We start from the raw sequence: 21,118 nt of genomic DNA on the forward strand, positions 1-21,118 counted from the left end.
AAAAATTACTCATGATTCAGACTGCAAAAACTCCTGGCACAGCCGCTTATCAGCTGGAGGTAGCTCTGTGTTTGTGCCCCTGGAAAGGTAAGACTGAGTCAGTTTATCCTGTACCGTACACACATAGAATCCTTCGCGGTTCAGTACTTCTGTGCCTTAATAGTGATTAGAGCTTTGATTTTTAAACAGTGGGGAGCTGGGAAACTTGAAAGATACCAGCAGCACTTCAATTCAGATGGCTGCTCTCTTATCAGTTTATTGCACAACGAATTAAATGAAAATATTTGGGACTTTGCTGGCACGTTTGATGAAAAATCTGTGTTCAGATAGCGTCCATAATATTGCATAGATCACTTTGCTGTAATAACCTATATGCCACTGTTAAAATCATGTATGATTTCAGGTATGTAAGATTCAGTTTATTAGGGCCTTTTTTTCTCCTGGTAGAAAAGCTTATATTGAGGAAGAGAATGAGTTCATTAGCCGTATGTAGTGGAGTTCACACACTACTTCAGTAAGCCCTTGAAAACGTTATCTCCGTCCTCATCTGCACACAATCTCATCATCTTTACGGACCAGGAAGGATCTAGAAAGCCAGACAGTGCTCCTGAAGACACTTCATAGAGCAGGTAGGCTCTACCTACTCTAGAGCCAAGGTAGGTTGTGCTAGTTCTGGACTTGGAACTATGACCAACCAGTTTGGTGGACATTCCTCCTTCCCCATACTGTAACAACTGAGAGAAGGCAGCTGGCGTCCGAAATGGCCTTGCCAAGCGCATCGCATGGACTTGTTACTCTAATGAGCCATGGAAGCACATGAGGAACTACCTGAGCTTTGGAGAGGAGAGAGAGATGAACATTCTTGTGCACACACATGCAGCTGATTTTGTGTTTGTTTCTGGCTGATCTCAAGGTCTAACCCTGTGTGGAGTACCTTAAGGTCATTTGTTCTCAGCGTGTGTAAGTGAATAATGCATTGAGGGCTATGACTGAAACAAACATTTGTGCTCGTCTCCCTGAAAGGAACGGAAGGGCTATCTTTGGCAACAGTGGCCGTCTGTGTACGTGGGAGCAGCCTGGATTCCTGCTCGCCTCGCAGCCACAAGCCCTGGTGTCTGCAAAACCGAACCTGAAGAGCTCTGCGACGTGACTACATGCGGTAGCAGAGTGAGAATCTTTGGAACTCAGAGGAGGTGCCACCATTTCTCTCATCTCCATTTCATTCCGTAGTCTTGCCTGAATATCCCAGTGGAAGCTGGAGCCCCTCCTGAACACCAGCCTGCTGTTAGCCTTGGGCAGGAGACTGCCATGCTGGGTCAGAGGAGGTGGGCAGCGGGCAGGACTGGCACTCTGAAGGCACTGTGGGCTGTGCTTCTTGGATAATCTAGTTGCCTGTTTCTTAAGAAGAAAGTGAGGCAGGGACGGACACTGGCACCTGCCGCTGCATGTGGAGTGCTGGGGATGAGCTCAGCCTGGGCTGGCCCTCCGTGCCGCAGTGAGACGTCACCTGAACATCTGGCTCTTGCATCGGGACGTTGAATCCCATCTCCTAACTGCAGAGAGATACCTATTTAAATCTAGAATCCTGCTTTTGCCATAATCCAAAGTGTGAGGAGCACAGGCTGTGTGGCTGCCTTGTGTCTCTGCTGAGCGTACAGATCGTCTTGGAAGAATATCCAAGGAGAGACATAAATTCCCTAGAACTCATCCAGAACATGAGAGCTCCTTGCAAACGTGGCAACTAGAGAAGCTTCCCGTGTATCTTGAGCAGCTGAAGGAAACAAGGACGTCAGCTGATCCTGTAGCTGCATTAATATTTGCGTGTATTTATAGGCCAGAGTATCCCAGATTTGCTTTACGACGGTCGGGAGGGAGCCTGTCATTCTAGAGCCTCTTCCTCAATGTGCCTTTCACGCTCCATGAGATTAGCAGCCGCTGAAAACAGGAAAAAGGAATTGTCCTTTCTTCTGTCTTAGAAGAGACCCATCACACCACGTTCCTCTTTCGTCTCAGCTTGGGAATGGCCTCAGTCTGTAGCAAAACCAGAGCGCCAACAGGTCTTTAAGAAGTTCTGCTCTCCTGAGGCTCTAAGGGAAAATATCCTTTTTGCGTGTTTAGTCACGCACATCAAAGGAAACAACCGTTTCAGTCTTCATTTGCATTGTGCGGGCATTAGATGTGGTCCAGTTACGCGGAGCTCTGCTTGAGAAGGCAGGAGTGCCAGTACTTGTCAAGCTCTGATGGAGAGGGGGAGAAAACTCGGCCAGGCAAATAATATATCGCTCTTCCAAGGCGCTTGCCGTTTGTAAAAGGACAGAGCATCGGTTTTGCGGGAGGCTCTTTACAGCACGAGCCCCCGGTGCCTGGCCGCGAGGGCTGCAGGAGCCCCTCGCACCTTTCACACCCCGTTGGCAACGGTAACGGGGTTCCCCCTGCAGATCACCCGTCCTGCGGTGCCAAGGAGGGCTTTTCCTCCCCGAGCACCGTCACCCCGCAACCCCCCGGGTGCGGAGAAGGGCCTCCGGAACTCTGACTTAGCGGCGGTAGGGGAAAGGCGGGGGGGGGTCACCTCTGCCGCCCCGTCGCTGCTGTTGGGTCGATTAAACGGCGGGCGCCTGCCTGTGCTTTGGGAAGGGCGGCAGGGCGCCGGGGGACAGCCCGGGGACGTCCCGCAGGGCGGGGAGGCGGCGGACCCGCTCCGCGCAGCTCCGGGGACATCCCGGCGGGCGGTAAACCAGGGCCGCGTTCCCTGACACCGTCCGTGCCGAGGGCCGCTCCCTGCGATCGCTCTCCCGGCTCGGGGCTCTCTTTTCGGGCAGCGCGGGGCGGGCCGGTCCCTGCTGAGGGGTAACGGCGCGGCGGGGCCGGTGTCGGGGTCAGGCTGTACCACCACCCCCGGTCTGGCTGTGGCGGCGGCTGGAGCGGGGCCGCCTCCGCGCGCGAGCGGCCGGTGCTGCCGCCGCCCCGGAGGAGCCTGGGAGCGGCAGGGCTGGCGTTCGCGTGGCCGCGGGAGGGGCCGGGGCGCGGGGCTGCCGCCGGCGGGGCGGAGCGGGCACGGGGATTGGCGGGCGGGCCGCCCGCCGCGCCAATCGGCGGCTTTGTTTAGGGTTACAGGGCGCGGAGGGGGCGTGCGCCCGCCGGGGCCGCCCGCAGCCAATGGACAGGGCTGGGGGCGGTGGCGCTCGGCGGCCACCCGGCTCGCCCGCCCCATTGGCCCCGCGCGCGGTCACTCTGGCGTAGGGTCCTCCTCGTTGGCCGGCGGCGCCGTGCGTCAATCGGCGCGTGTCGCTTCCTCCACGGTGCGGTTGGCTCTGGTGGCCGTCAGTCGCGCGGCACCGCGTCCTGAGTGGCCGCCTCGTCCGTCAGTAAAGCGCGCCGTCCCGCCCTCCCTGTCTTCCCGGCGCCGTCGCTGAGTGGCTGCGGCGCGTGTCATTGAAGCGGTGACGTGCTACGATTGGCGAAGCGAGCCGTCCGTCGCGCCCATCCCCTGCGGGCGCCCGCCCTCCGCCCGCCGCGATTGGCCGCCGCTGGTGTCAGTGCAGCGGCTCCCCCAATGGGCGGTGCGGGGTGTGCGCCGTGCGCGCGGGGTGGCCGGCCCGGCGGCGGCGGCGGCGGCAGCGGGAGGAGGCGGCGCGCGCCTGGGTCCCGGTCGCGAGGAGGCGGAGGAGGATGTGGCGCGCGGAGGGGAAATGGCTGCCGAAAACAAGCCGGAAGGTGAGAGCGCGGCCGGGCCGGCTCCCGCCCCGCTCCGCTCCGGGCCGCGCCGAGCCTGCCCGCCCCCACTGCCGCCGTCGCGGGGCTGTCGGCGCGCCGGGCCTGCCGCGCCGCCCCCCCGCCCCTGCCCCCGGCGCGGGGCGGCAGAGGCCGGGCCGGGCCGCGCGGGCGCGAAGTTTGGCGGCGGCGGGCGCCCCCGCGGGGCCGGGCCGGGCCGGGTCGGAGGGGGAGTGGGGGCGGGCGGCGGCGGGCAGGCCATGTGCGGCGGGCAGGCCGCGTGGCGCCGGGGCCGGGGTGCCGGGCCGGGGCACGGGCACGCCTCCCGCCGCCCGCCGGCACGTGCCCGCCCGCCGCCAACATGGAGGCTGCGGCGGCGGGGCCGGCGCAGGGCGCGGCGCGGGGCTCGGGGCCGCCGCTCGCCGTTGACGGCCTGGGCCCGCCGCCGCCCGAGGTGGGGGGGTCACGCCGCGCCGCCCCCGCCGCCTCCCCTCCCCCATCCCCCTCCTCCCGCGGCGGCGGCGCACGTGCCTCGCGGGCGCGCGCCCGTCACGAGCGGGGCGTCCTCGCCCGCGGCCCCGCCGCACCGGGGCCTCCGCGGCCGCCGGGCGTGGGCCGGGCCGGGCCGGGCCGGGGGCGGGCGGTGGGGGCCGGGCCGGGGGGCCGCGGGCCCCGGAGGGAGCCGGGGCAGGGCCCGGCCCGGCGGCGGTGGGGGCCGGGGGCGCCCAAGTCCGGCCGAAAGTTACCGGGGAGGCGGCGCGGCGCGTCCGCGAGGGGGAAGCGCTGCTCCGCCCGCCCCGGCGGGGCCGTCCGGCGGGGGCGTGGGGGGGGCGGCGGCGCCCGGGCCGCTTCCCGGCGACCCTTCGCGTCCTAGTTAACCTTTTTTTTGTTGTTGTTGTTGTTATTTAAGCGAAGTTTGCCCAAGCAGGCTGCGGGAAGCGCCGGCGGCGCCGCCTGACCGTGCCGTCGGCTCCGGACGCCCGGCGGCGCGGCTCCGCTCGGCGCGGAGCGGGGGGCCCGCGGCCGCCGGGACAGCCCGCGCCCCAACTCCGATTGGAAGCGTGCGGGGGGCCCGCGGCGGCCGGAGCCGCTCGGCCGCGGCCTGGCGCGGTGCCGTGCCACGCAGACCGTGCCCGGTGTCGGGGCCTCCATTTTCTAGGAGAGGGGGAGGTGGTCGGTTTGTATCCCGCAACTCACCGGTTGCATAACTAAAACTGGGTAAATTTACTAATACCTCACGAATTTATCTGCTTGCAGCCGGGCACCTCGAGCAGCTGCGTCTAATCTGGCCAATACGGATGTCTCTCCTTACCCGCTATAGCAGACCTAGTTCCTCACTTTTAACCCATTTGCATTGCTTCCCGGGAGCCCCTCCTTGGGATACCGGCGTCGTTATCCCGCCTCCTCGTCGGGATTTGTGCTCAAAGTGCTTCTGGAATTTTTTTTTTTTTTTTTTTTTTGGTTGTTCCCTGTAATTCAGTGGTTGCAGAGCCTCTGTAGGCATGGCTGCCGCGGGTTTGCTATTTGACTGCACCTCATCCAGCGTGACGAAGGCAGAGTGCTCTACAAAAATGTAAATTCTAAGTAGTAGTGGCGATAGTGAGTGGTGTCAGCTTCATCTTTTATTAATCTCTTCGATGCTCCCAAATTCATTAGTTCTATCTTTCCTGTGGTCTGGAAAACATCGGGCTTCGTTCCTTTCTCATTTGCGTTGAAGTAAGTGATTAACTCCACGGAAGTAGTAAATAGCCAACCGGTTACCAGGGGTGTAAGTGAGAAGTAGCATCTGTCCGGGCTTTGTACCGCCGACCATGAAGTTTTGGTTCCTCGGCGGCTGAAAGGCACCGAAGCGTGCTCGGCCTTGAATCTCTTTTCGGGCTTCCCGTGCAAGCATACGGTGATGTTTTTTCCACGTGAAGCGTGGATTTTGGTACATTCGTGTCTGTGAGAGTGCGGCTTTAGAGCCGTGCAGATCGGTGCTCCTCGACTTGAAAGGGGATTTGGCCTTTGCGCTTGTTACTTAATGCAACTTTTGTCATGTTTTGTGTCGGCAACTGATTTTTGTGGGCCACTGAAGTGTGTTCTTGCTGAGGAGGTGGGTCGGCGGCAGTGTTTGCTCTTGTATTGGGCCTGAGCTGCTGGAGAAAGGACTGCTGTGCCCAGCGTTTCAGCGCGCCCATCAGCGTTGTAATCCGGCGTTCCGCCTTGCCGGGCGGGAGCTGGTTCTGTGCTCGGTACCCGCGTGGAGCGGGGGAGCGGGGGGTCTTGGGCCGCTCGGCTCAGCGCCGGCGCCTGCGTTCTTCTCGTAGTAAGCGCACAGAGCGGCGCACCATGCTGACCTAGTTCTGTGGTATATTTTCAAGGAGGCAAGATATAAACCATTCATTCCTTAAATTTAAACTCCGCCTGTCAGAGACGTGAATGGGAGTCGTTTTAAAGCGGGATTCAAGACAAGTGTTTCACCAGTAGTACAGATGCTGGAGGAGAGAACGCAAGTTGCTTTAGGTTTTTGTTACCTTTATATTTAAAAAACCAAATGTAAGTGCCAGCTAGCGGCTTAGCTGCCTGGAGAAGCACCACTTCTATTGCAGAGCAACCTGCTCCGTGTACCCAAAGCGGTACAGCAGAAGTGAACTGCGTGAGCAGCAACGAACAGCTCTGCAGACCTGCCCTGGCTTTGAGCTTCCCTGTCGAGCTTCAGTCGAGGCTTCTCCTGCCCAGCTAGCAGCCGAAAAACCTCAGCGGTAGGTGAGGGTTTGAAGTGGGGCTGCCGTGTCTCTTCCCTGGCCGCAGGAGAGGTTTCCATGTCTTGGAAAACGTGGGTGGGTTCCCCTAGGCGGGTTGAAGTGGGGCTCGATGACCCAACAGCTCTCGCCGCCCCTGGGGCAGAGGCTTTGTGGCGTTTGTGGTTTCTGCTGCCTTTTGTGCGTCTGAACCGCAGCAGGAGGACTGACTGACTCCTGGAGGTGCCGTCTTGGTGGCTGTTAACGGGCTCCAAACTTGATCCGGTGGGTGGCTGTCTCTAAATGAAAAAGAGAAAGTTTTTTAAAAAGTTCAAAATAGAAAGAATGTGCATGGCGAACCTTTCTCTAGGTGTCTTTGTGTTCTGTTGGGCAGGTGTCCGAAACCGGTACCTTAAAGCAGAGCAGTGCCCCTGTATGACACAGCTGGCGCAGGAGCTGGGCGCTTCGTCATCCCGCTGAGTTGGGTCGCACGCAGTTGTCGAATTTTCCGTCTGTTGATTCAGGGAGGGTCAACAGGCGGGAAAGGCAGGAGGTGGAATTTCTCCCCGTAACTCCCGCGTGAGCCGAGGACGCTGGGGGTGCGTGGCCGTGGGGATTTTGTCAGCTCTTCTGCGTTCGTTGTTGATGCTGACTGAGAAGGAAGTTAGAGCTTCAAATATCGAACACTGGGAGTTAGGGCAAGGTACCTTTTGAAAACAAAACATTCTTGATTTGGTTGTTAAACAGCAAATATTTGCTTCCCTCTGCGGAAGTGTTGCATAACATTTTATTACTTAAACAAACCTGAGCTTATTGTGAGTGTGATGGATTGGATTTAGTGCCACGCTCCCTGTACTGCTGTCCTTCCTGGCAAAATTGGACTGTCACGGTGAAGAGGCAGGGCTTGACGCTCAGCTCGGTCTGCTCGTTGCCCCAGAATTTTTGCTGAATTTCAGCAGCTGGGATTTTACCAAAGTTTCTGGTGTCAGAGAGAGAGACGAACTGCCTTCTACTGAAGTTTCTAGACCTGCTCGGGGGGCTGTAAGCCAGCAAAACAGTTTCAGAGAGTGGACTCAATTCACTTTTCCTAAACAGCAGGAACTAAGTGTGTGTGTGCGAGGACATTTTTTTTCAGTACTTTTGGAATTATAACTGTTTCATGCGCAAGATGAGTGATGTAAGGCACAGGCCTTGTTTAAAGCTCTAGTTTTTCAATCCCATTCCCCATCCCTTGTTGCTAATGGTTTTCCAAAACGCTTTGGCTCAAAGGTTTTTGGTTTATTTGTGTGGGTTTTTAAAGCCGCTTCTGTAGGAAGGTTTCCTACAGATGATGTAGCTCAGATTTAATTCCCTCTATTGGGAAACTGTGAAAGGATTATGTGCAAGTAAGGTTAGACCAAATGTTTGTAAAATCTAGTCTTTCAAGACTTGGTGCCAACTTTAGTAGCATTTTTAAATGGTTCTGCTCAAACACCTTAGAAAGGTGTGGGTTAGTGGAGGAAGGGGGGCTACCTCTCCTACCTCTGTGTCCAGGCAGCCTTTGGAAAGAGGGAGCTGGAACGTGACCGTCCTTTTTTGGCGTCGCTTCTGTCTCTGCTTCAGTAAACCAAATATGTCTGCTGGGCCGGGGCAACAAACCAAACCCAAACCTTTCCACAGAGTGAAGGGAGGCTGGTAGGGTGTGTTGTGGACCACAGTGCCAGTTAATTAAAACGCAGTGCTTCCAGCAGCTTCTTGCAGCTTCCGTGTTTCCACACCTCGCTGAGTTCGTTCTCTTTAGTTTCTTCCCTTCACTTCATGCCCTGTTTTTGCCTTCTGTGGCTTCCTGTGCCCCTTTGGCCCTGTGTTGCGTTTATTTACCCTCTTATAAACCCTGTGGGTGTTGAAAGGCAATATGCCTGTGGGTGCCGGCGTCTGTCTTAACCCCAGGTCGTTGGGGTGCAGCACCTGCCCCCTTCCTGGGGCAGTTACAGCACTGGGTGAGCAAGACCAAGCTCCCGTTGTCGCTGGGGGGGGAGAGCTCAGCGTTTTGTCGCATCTTCAGTTCAAGGGGTTTTGTGTTTTTTTTTCCTGCTAGCTCTCCAGGCAGGTTTCCAAACTCAAACTGTTCATAGCTTAAAAAAACCCAAAACCAAACCAAAAAATCCAAACGACAAAACCCCCCCCAAAACCAACAAAACAAACAAAAACCCCTGAAAAAACCAACAACCCGTGGCTGCCAGCGTGTAGGCTCAGAATAAGCAATTTCGCTAGCCTGCGCCAATACTTTGGGACTTCTGGAAAACTTGTAGTGTTGAGAATGTTTGTAGTACTGAAAACTGAGTCTAAATGGGTGGTTTATTTTTGCCAGGCTTAACTAATAACATCCATCTCTCCTTAGTTTCATTGCAATTGTAATGGTTTATTTTTGCTAGGCTTGACTAATAATGCCCATCTCTCTGTAGTTTCATTGCAGTTGAATTTGATGATGTAATTTTAGTGAAAATCCAGTGACGAAAGAATTGGTGACAGGTCTAAAACCAATGAATTGTTGGCGACCGTGAGCAATGGTCTAATCATTCTGTTGCACTTGTCGTGTTTGAAAGCAACCTGGTGAAAGTCATGCTTGAGCACACTTATGAGCTGCAGGAAAAAGTTGAAGCAACAGCGCTCTTTCAGTGCTCCGAAAAAATTGCTTTTAAAATAGTTACTTCTGTGCACCTTCTGAATTTAACCAGATTCTTCTGTCTTGTGTGGTTAGCAGGGTGCTTTAAACCGCCTGCTAAGGTGGGAGAGGAGCCTGTGAAATGGAGTAGCCAGTTTTGCTGGTGGGAGGAAGTGGAGTCCCAAGTGCTGAGCACAGTGATAAATGCACAGCCTAGGAAATAAATAGCTAATTGTGTAAACCCCAGCCCTTCTCAACCAGCGCGTAGGCTTTCATTAAGAGGAATTGTGCTATCAACTCTTCCCCAAAACACACCATTTGCAGTCTTACATAATCGTGTTGTTTAAATTGAATTCGGTTATAAAATGTCAAGAAACTTTCTGCTATGTGAAGAGGATAGAATAACTTACAAGTAGCGTGTTATTGGTGGGGAGAACCGGGGCGATAATAGGCAGCAGCAGGGTCTAAGCTATAACTGTATTTCTTACAGGTTTAGAACAGTTTGTAGATCTTGTCATAGCAACTAAGTATTTATCACAAATATTCCTAGAAATCAGGCTAGACTCAATAACTTACTAGAGGAAAATTATTTTGTTGATCATCCCTGATACTACTGCCATTCCTATGGTTTCCTCCTCATCCATCTTTTTTGGTTTTCCTCGCTCCTGCCGTTTTTGCCGCAGGCAGCAGTCACGGCTGTACACGTGCTGGTTTGTGTGTCGTCCTCCCTTGCTCCTATTTCGCGGTTTTTGTTTGCCCCAACTGCATGCTCTCTCCTCGCGTCCCCCCTCGGCCCCCGGCCCGCGTGGGGGGCTGCCCGCGCCCTTGGCGGTGAAGGCTCGGGGACGCCTTTGCTCGGCGGCATCCCAGCGAGTGCTGGCATCCGTGAACCTGTCTGGGAAAGCAGCGCTGGGGAGCGGGACACGGTTATCTTATCTTAGCCACCCTCTATTGATATTTTGACATCTGCTTTGGTTGCCAAGAGATTTACAACTGTAATCGTCCAAATATTTCTAGACAACAGACCAAAAGCTGTTGGTTTTGCTTATATTGCTCCTTGTTTACTGATTGAAACTGCCAGGAATGAAGTTTAACTGTGAGAAATAGCATGCCAGTCCTTCAGATGTTTGGATTGGGGATCGTTCCTTGCATTTGATTCTGCCAGACCAAATTTATCGGTGTTGTCTGTGTCCAGAGGTCAGCAAGTGAAAGAAAGCGGGACTTCAGGGGGACTTCATACCCCTTCCTGCAGACCAGGACCTACCAGAGCCAAATCAATACATAGGAAATATAAATATGTGTTAAAAACAAACAAAAAAAGAGAATTCCTTATTACTAAATCTAGGTGTCTTGACTTTCATTTCCGTCTGTGTCTTTGCATGTCATCTTCAGAAAAGTGAGTTACTGGAAGGGTAGCTTTTTGCAAAGGGGAGGAGTGTTTCAGAAAAGCTGGTAGGGTTGAGAAGCCCACCTCCGAAGGAGGGACGATGGCGCTGGTGCTTTTGCTTTGGGTATAGATGCAGCTGCTACCTAGCTCTCTTAAGGCACGCGTTTGTTATTTACCTTGCGAGGCGGACCAGTGCATGGGTTAGTAGTGGCCTTACACCAAAGCCGGGGTGACTCCAGGTAGCCCACGCCTGCTGTGTTTGTGGGTGCCACGTCTGGACTCTATTTGCTTGGTTCCGCTGCTTCAGCAGCAGCGTGGTGAGTGGCATCACGGCTAACTTGATGCCCTCCCATTCCATTTAAGTAGCTAATAATTACACAGCGATTTTAGCTGTTTGTTTTATATGGAAGCGCCTATTTGTAACGCTTAAACACCTTTCACCTCTCTTGTGAGGTAGTTAAGAAGATGGCCAACCCCAAGTTATTACTTCATTAATAATGGCTTTATGAAGCTTGTGTTTGTGATTATACAGGCTTATTCTTTACCCTTATTTCCAGTGTAGAACTGTCTGTGAATCAGCAGTTGATCAACACCCGTTTCTGTATTCTCTGATTATACGTTATGTTGATAAACCGTGGTAGTTAAATGGTCTACAGATCTAAATTCACCTCCTGGATCACAGGAGATTTAAGAACCAGTTAAAGAAAAAAAAGGGGGGAGGGGGTTTGTTTGGAGAGCAGGGGTAGAGAATACTGTGTGATTTGCTGTTGTGTGCTTTAAAGTTTTATGGCCCATGTTGCATCCCTTGGGAGGATAAAGTGCAAGGAGCATGAAGAAACCCATAAAATTACGAAGGGTTTATGTGGTATAATTAATATGGAACTTTCCATGAACTTTATAATAGTTGTACTTTCTTAATTTTACATGAGTTTCTGCTTTGCTAATAAGTAATGCTGAAGACTGCTAATGGAACTTAAATTTTGGGTTTTCATGCTGAATTATAACCAGATCATTGTAGGCTGCTGTATTTTAGTATATCGCATCCTTATTGTAGTTTTCAGAATCGCTGTGCATGCCTTGGGAAGCGTTTTTGAGCTGTGGCCAGCTTCACACTAAAAAAAACCCCATGTCGATACAGGTTTACTGGCAAATCCTCCTTCTGCAAGTGCAGCTTTGCTTGCCAAAGCACTTTTTATCGACACTGAATGGGTTTGCAGATCACAATGTCATAAGTCGCACCCGTGTCACAAATAGTACGAGGAAGAAAGTTCAAGTACAAATCTGTCCTGGTTTTGCACAGGAAAACCAAATAAGCGCTGTGAAATTGCAGCTCCTTTTTTTTAACTACAGAGGATATTTGAATTCTAAATAAATGTAAAATGGCCCCACTGGGACGTGCTGGTTGCTCCGTGAGTGGGGCGCAAATGCTGAGCAGTGCTGATTCTTGTTCCTCTGACTTCATCAGAAGGCTCCACGGAGGGTGCGTGGGTACGTTGGATTTACTAGAAATGGCAGATTTGATTCAAACCAAAGGAAAACCACATTTTTTTCCCCTTGCTCCACCTACTAAAGATCGGCATGTTTTCGTTGGAAGGATTGCGATGTTATTTGTGAGGAATGTGGGGAGCAAAGCGAGAGCTGATTTGGAGGAATGTGAATCTTGTTGCTAGTCCGTAGGTGGGGATGTCAGATCCCGTGTGTTGCCTGGGGACCCGCTGATGGCAAACGCTGTAGGAAGGAAGCTGAGTCGCGGCGCGAAGGTCCAGGGGCGGCTGAGGTCTGCCAGCACCGTTGCCGCAGCTGGGAGAGCGATCCTCCTCTTCGGTGCCCAGCTTTCCCTCTTTATCCACACAGAGCTTCCTCCGTTTGGGAACATGTCATGAATGATTCCAGCGGGTGGGGAAGCAAGTTTTAAAGCAAGCGTCGTGTGTGCATCATTGGGCAAGGCACTTTCTTGTTCTTAATCCTCATAGCAGGCTGGCCAATTTTGTCCTTTTCCAAGGTCAAACCTGTTTTTAGAGGTCACCGAATTTAGGGTTTGCTTCCCATAACATGATTGTCATGTGTTGTTCTGACCATGCGGCTAGAGGATTCTTTCATGAAAAGCCTGTCAGGTCGAGGCAGGTGGCAGTTGTTGTTTTCCATGTTGGGGATTTTTTGGAATGAAGAAATGTCGTTGCTGAAGGCAGAAGAGGGGACTATACATGAGGTGTGGGCATGTTACAGGAAGATGAAAATGCCCTTCTGTTGCTATAATAACACAAGGGTATGAGGTGCTAACAACAGGAGTTGGAAGGTTTAGAGTCGGCAAGTTCTGACAACTTGTACCCAAATGTTTTTAAGGGATCTGTTATCCATAGGCAGTTTCTGGATTAATAATACCGATAATTGATGACAGTGGAAGAAAGTTAATAAAAAGAGCTGAATAATTAGAGGCCTGCCAGCCCTGCAAAATAATGGAATGGATGATAGAGGACTTGACTGATACAGAGGTAAGGGGAAGTAATGCAATTAATGTCAATTAAAGTGTGCCCATGGAAAATAAGCTGATGAGATGTAACTGGGGATGTAGTTTGACCGATAAAAGCAATAATGTGTGCTGTAAAATACTTTGCCGTCTTAATGAATTGAATGTAGTGCAATGCAATATTTTGAATGAGAAATGAAAACGGTATAAAATTCATGTAGGGAATGTTAAGTAGGTGCCACCTAAATTGGGCAGTGGGTCTGAAGATACAGGTGGGAACGGCGGGGGCTGCCCGGCTCTGTTGCTAGCCCCAAGCAAGCTGGTGTCTTTGTGGGTAACCCCAGGCATTGCGACCTGCTCGACTGAAGCTTCGAGCGGCCAGGGGTGGTGGGAGGTAACAGAGGTGATGGTCACACGTGCAGAACATTGGGAAAAAGATGTGACTGAAAAGGCCCGTAGCGTAATGGCCTGAGATATTCGATGTCAGGCTAGAAATCCTGGAACGATATTTTAAAAAAAAATAATTGAGAGAACATTCTTCCTGATTTCTCTCAGTTCAGCAAAGATCAATGCTGCCCGACAGCTCGTTCGCTGAGGAAGAAGTACAAAACGGGCAACCCCGTTGATTTAGTCTTAACACCGTCACACAGTGAAGTTCCCAGTAACGCGGGGAGCGCGCAGGACTCGTAAATTATCGAGCAGCTCACGTTTATCGTACACATCGCTGCTTATCTTGTAAACTCATCTGCCGTGCTTGCGCGAGTAGTTGATTTAACAGCATGTATGTTGTTGAACTTGACATGTCCAAGAGTATAATCAAGCCTTAAGAATACTAGGGATGTCTAGCTGCGGGTTTGTGCTCCTCGCCCCCTTCCCACGATGATTGCGGGACGGGTTCTCTCTGATTTGCTGCAGGTCATGGGAAATTTCTGCATCGTACGTAATTACAGAGGAGTTTTATCATGATGCTGGCATCTGTTTAATGACATAGAACGATGAGATGTGTAAAAGGAAAAAGTTAATATCCTTTATCTGTACACTTCCAAATGGGAAATGACTACAAACTAATTTTGTAGGGTAAAATGCCAGTGAATAAGCGTACTTCTCATACACCGCTGCCCAGGATCTGTCGTGCAAAGTGTGAGTAGCGGAAGAAGGCAGAGGTGGAGGGGGCGACGGTTGGAAGGAGTACTAGTAAAGCTGCTGTGCTGTAGCTCTAGTGTGTCTTATCCTGCTGCTCAGCTGCCTTTTCTGCAGGGGCTGATCTGTTCTGTAAGCATGTACAGGTCATGGACGCTCTGATTCTTTAGGTGGTGTTACAGCGGTGACAGAGACAGAGTCAAGCTTCTGGGACCTCTGCGGGCTGTTGTTGGGCCTTTGGGGTCTTTGGATCTCTTTTTTTTCTTTTGTTTTGTTTTGTTTTTGTTTTAAGGGGGATCAATGCACTTTCTACATTTGTATCAACAACAAAAAAATCCACTTTGTAATCTTCAGTATTTCTCCTTTTGAGACCCCGTCCTTCTACCTCACTCTCATGTTGAGGAACTGCATTCCCTTCCCGAGATGTCCGTGGAAAGAGAAGTAACCTGTTTTTAATCTGGTGCAGCACATTTTAGTTTTAAATGAACTAATAGACCTTGAGTTGCATTGCTGCTGCAGCTTGACAAAATTATAGGAGGTACTGGGTCTCTGTGCTTATTTGCTTGCAAATCCTGTCAAGTGTGAGCTTCATTTACGACTTTCCTAGCAGCTCACACCGCTGTGGTCACAGCTTCTATAACATTTTGTCGCTATGGCTTGTAAAATTTGTCACTGAGGGAAATAATAAGCTAAAACAGACACAGGTAAGCACACACGCATGCTTCTTGTGCACAAATCCGTCAAAGCTCTTTTCAAACTTTGCAACCACAAGGAATTAAACTGTACTTATATTTTTGAAATAAAGGTGCAGTGTCAACAGAAAGCTGTATTCTTTGCAGTGACAAATTGCCTGCTCTTTGACAAGTGAAGTGGTGGGTTCCCAAGTCTTGTCATAGCTAGGGCCTCCTGGTGGAAACCACCTGTTCTCCTGTTATACATCACGTGTTTCCTCTTCTTTCTAGATGATCATGGGAACAGCAACGGCAGTCATGTAAAAATCTTTTTACCGAAGAAGCTGCTTGAATGTCTACCAAAATGTTCAAGTTTACCGAAAGAGAGGCACCGCTGGAACACTAATGAGGTAGTTAAATCTCTTATTTATTCTTAAACGTATCAGCTTACATGATGCTTATGGATTATTTTTTGAGAGCATGCCATGTAACTTACAGAATATAAATGCCCTGGCTCTGGAACCTATTGTTTAAACAGTAAAGTCCTATTAACATGTTGAAAGTCAGCTTTAAACTAGACTTGAAGGTAAATGCAGGAGCTGACTACTGGTATAGTAGGAGTCTATTGCTTGCATGTATGTCACTTGCTTTAGAGAGACAAATCTTGCATCGTCTCACTGACGTGTTTCACAGTTGCTTCAAATTAGGTAGGTGTTTTGGTACCACGTTAAAGAAAATGTTATCTTACTGCGCGTAAAGACTTCTGAACAAAAGGCCAGTGCATGTTCTTTCCTGCCAAACAGGGTTCTGAGAAATCTTGTGAAGAACAGGGGACACAAGGTATTGGGCGTTTTTTACCGGAATCCAGTTACTCTGAATGTGCTAGTTTGCAAATCTCCCGGTAGCACATCATGGTTGGGTTCCTTGAAAGCAAAAGTATTTAAAATTCAGGTGTCTGGTGGGCCAAGGTAAAGTTGAGAACAATCCCAATAGTTCTGCCATCCCTTGCCGTTATTCCTTCTGGGCAGCAAGGCTGGAAGGTACACAGCACTACCCGCAGCGTAGGTTGAGTTTTCAGCAGCACTGTCGTACGGTACCTTTGCCACATTTGTGGGAATCATTTAGTAACAGAAGCAATCCACTTTGGGAAATTACTGTAAAACTCCAGTGAGTGTCTGCCTGCTGCAAGCTGACTGTTCTCGTCCCTCTAATCAGTCATTTGTAACATCTAAACGTGTTATCAAAAGCTGTACTCATGAGTTGCACGACTGCGAGCGGCAAGCTGAGCGCAGAATCGAGTATGGATCAGTCCATGTGTGTGTCCTGCAAAGCTGGAGTCCTTTATGTGCGCCCCCCTTCTCTTGTCTAAGAGTTGAAGTCAAGTATCTATTTTTAACATACTAAGTACTGTGACAGAATTAATCGGGTCTTTTGGGGAGTTGCTGGCATTGGCTCTTTTGTGTAGATGTTTTTGTCTTGGGTCATTTGAATTGAAATGTAGATTGTAGAAAATGTGTGTTGCTATTTCTTCTGTGATAGTGCTTATAGTAATGGGAACCGGGCGGTGATCTTTTGACAGACAGTTGAGAAAGCAAGCTCTCTGGGTAGGTTTGTGGCAGAATGATGCTCCCTCTTGTTCTTGGAGGCAGCTCGTTGGGCTCTAGTCACTGTTCTCTAGTATTTCTGTTGTCCCCGGTTTAGTGTGTTGTGCGCGCATTTACACACGCAGGCTTTTGCTTGTTTTTGAAGAGTGTTTGGTGTGCGGAGCTTCCCAGGGTACCGTGTGTGGCAGAAGCAGTTATTCATATAGCTGAAAATCTTCATGATTCACAAGCATGATGCAAATGGGAGCGTGTAGGTGCTTGCAAGGTGTATTAGGCTAGAAGAAAAGTTCAGGAGCGTAGCATTCCCTCTGAAGGCCGTGTCAGTGTTCTGGGGAGGGGGAAGGTGAATGGTTTTGATGGTGCTCGCCGACATCTTGCTGGTGCGGGTTTGTCTGCTACCTTAATTCTAGATGGATTGTTTGCTAATAATCACAAGTCCTCAGCTAGTACGTGAAAAACCCAAAACCAGCCCACTTCTGTCATTTTGAATGTCAAGTTTGTCACGCTCATTTGTATCTCTCTTTCCTCCGAAATCTGTCACTGGCTGCCGCGCAGCGGGGACGAGGAGCTGGTTCTGAACATGGGTTATTACTGGTGCTGCCTGTGCCGGTGTGTGTGGTGTGTCGGTTGCAGTTTCCCTATTGCATTATTTAAAGGGAAGAGCTTTTCCTGTGGCCAGAGATTTTTGGCCTTGTTAGCTCGGGGCAGGGGAAGGAAAAGGCAGAGTCTTATGCCTAGATGAAGTCTTGGAAAGTTTGTGTAATTACAGGGGAGGAGGGAGCTTAGCTTACAGATTTTATTTCCCTCCCCACCCCCAACCTGGAAGTTGATTTCTGTTCGCTATTACAATGCTTGTAATTTTTCTTACAGTATAATTGAATAATAATGTTGGACTACATTCAGAGTCATTCCTAACAGAATGTACTTTTTCATCTGAGTACCCAGGTGTAGTGTCTCTGCTGGTGAAGGCAGGAGTTGTAAAATGTAGAAGAAAAAGGTGTATTTTATACAGTGGTACTTCCAGAGCCTTTTGTTAATTTCAAAATCACTGGTACTGCTTGCGAGGTGTCTCACGATAGGGAGGTTTATTAAAAGATATAAAAGAAATAAAATGTGTAAAGTAACGTACAATCTGAATATTTCTCTGACATTGCCGTCCTCCCCCAAACTCATGTATGTTTGGACAAACTCATGGATGTCCACTTTCGCCATGGAGTGTGAGCGCAATGGGATGTGGTGGGGAATGCATCCTGAGGGGCGGCCGGGGCCGGCCCTCCTAACCCAGCCAGGACCCGGTTACTTCCCAAAACCTTTCAGCATTGCTTTTTCCGCTCCTTTGTGCGGGGATGTTTTGCAGGGACATAAATGTGACCCTTGCACCCATCCGGGGGTCTTCAAATTAAAGAGCAAACGTGTTTTCAGCCCCTGGAGCTGGCAGGCGGCATAAAGGGCGCGCAGGCTCGTCTGCTGGTGATTCCCTTGCATCTGCAAATGAGACGCTGCTGACGCTGGGTGCGGAGGTCAGGGAGCAGCTGGGGTTTGTTCTTTCCTCTACCAGGGCATCACCATGGGAACGCCGCAAATAACTTTTTTCTGAGCGCTTTCATCTGCAGATTGAGGCTAATGGTCATAGGTTGCTCTGGATCGGGTAATTGGGATGGAGAAACAATATCCTTTGAGAGCTGAGTAGGTTGTGGTTGACTTTACACTTAGTAAAATAATGCTGTGAGCAGCAAGAGAAATGGAGCGTTTGAAAATGCTTAGAACATGTTATCGAGATGTTTGCTTTCCATCAGATTAGGCAGTTTTAACTGAAATGTTTGATGGAAATATATTTCCATATCAAGATGTCATCTTGTCTTAAATCAAGTTTATAATGGGTTTATATTTCCTAGTGAAGGAAGTGTTCCTTCTATTCAGTGTTTTTTTTTTTTCCAGAGATACAAAATCATAAGTTTAGCCAAGCAATTTAATTACAGATTTACATTTTTTGAGATGCTGGTGAAAGTGTGCGTGTGATGATTTCTCTTGCTCTGGGGGAGGATAGAAAGGGGATTTTCATAGGATTTCTCATGTTAGGACAAATCAGTTAATTGCCAGAAAATTCTGCTCTGTTCATATCAGGGAGTTCCTTGCTCTTGGGTTTTCATTGTCGTTCATGTTGAACCGTTTTAGTGTTTGTGTAATATATAGATCTGGTTCTGGTTTTCATGAGTGGATGGAGCAAAGGCTTCCCATAGCATGGTGCTCCTCGTAGCTTGCTTGGCGTGCTCGCGGTGCACACCAAACGTGGGTTTCAGGAGCGCTGGGTCTCAGGTCCCTTCCACGGGGAGCGGGGCCGGTGCTCCCAAAGCAGCACCCGGCAGAGCTGGCGTCTGTGGCTCGCTCCGGGCGCTCGGCTGAGCTCCCGCTTCGTCTGGCGTCTGCCAGCGCTCGCGCCTCGTCCCCTAGGAGAGGCGGCGAAGGTTGCTGGCTCACTGACCTCTAATCGCTTTGGGCAGCAAGAGACCTCGTCCACAGGAAACGCGAGTGACCAGGGTATCTGGGAGCCGGGAGCTCCCCAGGCCATGCGGCTCCCCGCTGTGCGGTGGGTGCAGGGGCTCAAGGGTGTTGGAGTAACCTTGTCTCTGCACGGCGCTTGCCAAAAGCCGGATTGCAGCTTTGAGCATGCCTTTCGTTAATGGAGTTGGCAGCCGCAGTCATTAATCATCCTTGTAAACACTTAATGACACAGTACGAGAAAGAAGGAAAAGTTAAACATCGGAAATGTAAAATGCTACCTAGGGCTTTTGTTTCTGATGGTGTTCTACGTTTGCATTCTCTGCTGGGAGAAGCCCAGAATTTCCACAGTAGAAAAAAAGCAGTAGTAATTGCTTTGTGTGCTTAGGCTTTTCTTGAGGTGCAAGGCAGAAACGCCCCGTTTTTCCAGTGTGATATCTAGCATCATTTTTTACGAATTTCAGGCTGAAGTATTGCTTGGCAGTATGTCAATAAGTGCAATTACAAAATGCTTTATTTTAGCATTATTTAGCATAGGAAGAAATTCTTTGACGATGCTGCGTTGGGGACCTTGAGCGGCACGATCACTGGCACCTCTGACATGGTCTTGCATTTTTGCTTTGCTTGCACAGCAGTGACATTCTCCTCTTCTGCTTGACATCAAGCTATTTCCCATATTTTCTCTAAAGTGCAGAGATGATCTTGAAGGTTTGGAGAATTGCCTGAGGGACTTAAGGGACCCAGGCTGTTTTGCGGAGTGAGTCTCAAGCGTTCGGGCTGGCTGTTCTGCTATGAAGTGCTAGGAAGGAGTTGGTGAAAGCGATACGTCATCTGCCACCTGCTACTCCAGATCTGCCTCGGCCCCTGGGTAAAGACCGAGCAGTGCGACACGCTGCTACTTTCTTTTTTTTGTGTTACTGCTTTTAAGTTCCTTTTAGAATTAACTTACGCTGAAAACTTGAAACACCTATTTGTTTTAAGGTGGCCCTAGACGGTATGGCTTATTGTAGCGCTTTGCTACGTTACCGTACCAGTTCATACCTTATTTACCAAAGTAGCTTCATGTGTTTTAAATTGGTGGTTGAGAGCAAGTGCATGGCATCGGCTTTTGTCATGACCACAGTCGGAGCGAGGAGGGGGTGCCTGTCCAGGTCACAGCATCCCGCCTGCCACAGGCCATCAAGATGGCAAAACTTGCTGGAAAAGCAGCAGCGCTAGTTAGAGTTTCCTGAGGACTGTGAAGTTACTCAGTGTATTTCATTTAATGCTTTCCGTTAAGCTCAGGTTAATTCAGATGTGCTTTGCTTAAGTGCAGAGTTTCCCGAAGCCAGAGGCTGGCCGTTGTGAGAGCTCTGCAGCTGCCGAGCGCTTGCACAGCTGGAACATCCTCGCAGTCTGCATCGGCTCTGTGATCTCTCGAGAGCAACAAGAATATTTAATTTTGACTAATTGCCTTCTGCCCATGTGATCATGGAGTCTAAAATATTACGGTGATATTGGCAAATGCTGTTACTAGAACTTCTGTTGCTTTCTGTTCCACCTGACGATCCTCTGCTGGAGGAGTACTGGGGAAGCGGTCACAGTCCGGCTTGTGCACGCTTCCTCGGTAGCATCTCCTCCTGCCACCGGTGGTCTGGCACGTCGGCTTGCTCTTAGGTTTGTGCTGAGCTGGGGACTGAAGCAAGTTACCGTAAGGTTTTGTCAGTGAAAGGAAGTGCTTAGCTGAGGGCAGAATGTTTGCCAAATGCTGGAACGGCCAGAGCATCTGTAAAATCAAGAACGTCGGCGATGGCTTGGGTGCCCCATTTCAGTGGTGGTCATCTCCTGCTACTGCTAGCCGTTGTCGCTGGGAGAGGCGCGTCCTGCCTGGGCATCACTGGCCAGTTGGGTGCTGGCTCCACCAGCCGTTGGTACCATGCCTTCCAAAGCGCGTCCGTTCTCTTGGCCAGCAACAGAAGTGTAAGAAAACTCACTTTTTTTTTTTAAAGGAGAAGAAAAATATCTGACCGTGAAATCAGAAGGAAGTCACGTTTACACCCCAGCTAGTGCCGAGTCAGGAGTAAACTGTGTGTACACCTGACTGATGCCGTCTAGCACGTGTGGGTGGCTTTTCTCGCTGCCTGCGTGATGATGATTTAAGGCTGATCAGTGAACGAGGTGGAAATTTCTCTTTAACAGAAGCACTTCATTATAGGTTTATTTTGTGAAATTAATGAAATCCTGTGCTTTGCTTAATGTACAAAGCAGAAAATCTGCTACTGGCTTTGCTTTT

At 50.5% G+C, this 21,118-nt stretch overlaps 1 protein-coding gene across 2 annotated transcripts in view; it reads left to right on the forward strand.

Moving 5' to 3' along the window:
* CAMTA1 (calmodulin binding transcription activator 1) overlaps nt 1-21,118 on the forward strand; it is a 319,674-nt gene that overhangs the window by 14,804 nt on the left and 283,752 nt on the right. The window contains exons 1-2 of one of the 2 annotated variants that reach the window (XM_075113893.1): nt 3,419-3,714; nt 15,035-15,153. In XM_075113893.1, coding sequence (XP_074969994.1) covers nt 3,690-3,714; nt 15,035-15,153 — 144 coding nt within the window. In that variant the 5' untranslated portion in view covers nt 3,419-3,689. Of the gene's footprint in view, nt 1-3,418; nt 3,715-15,034; nt 15,154-21,118 lie in introns of those variants that run through there. The other variant, XM_075113892.1, reaches the window with a different exon arrangement.

This window comes from Phalacrocorax aristotelis, chromosome 19, assembly GCF_949628215.1.
Source record: "Phalacrocorax aristotelis chromosome 19, bGulAri2.1, whole genome shotgun sequence".
NCBI classification, from domain to species: Eukaryota; Metazoa; Chordata; class Aves; order Suliformes; family Phalacrocoracidae; genus Phalacrocorax; species Phalacrocorax aristotelis.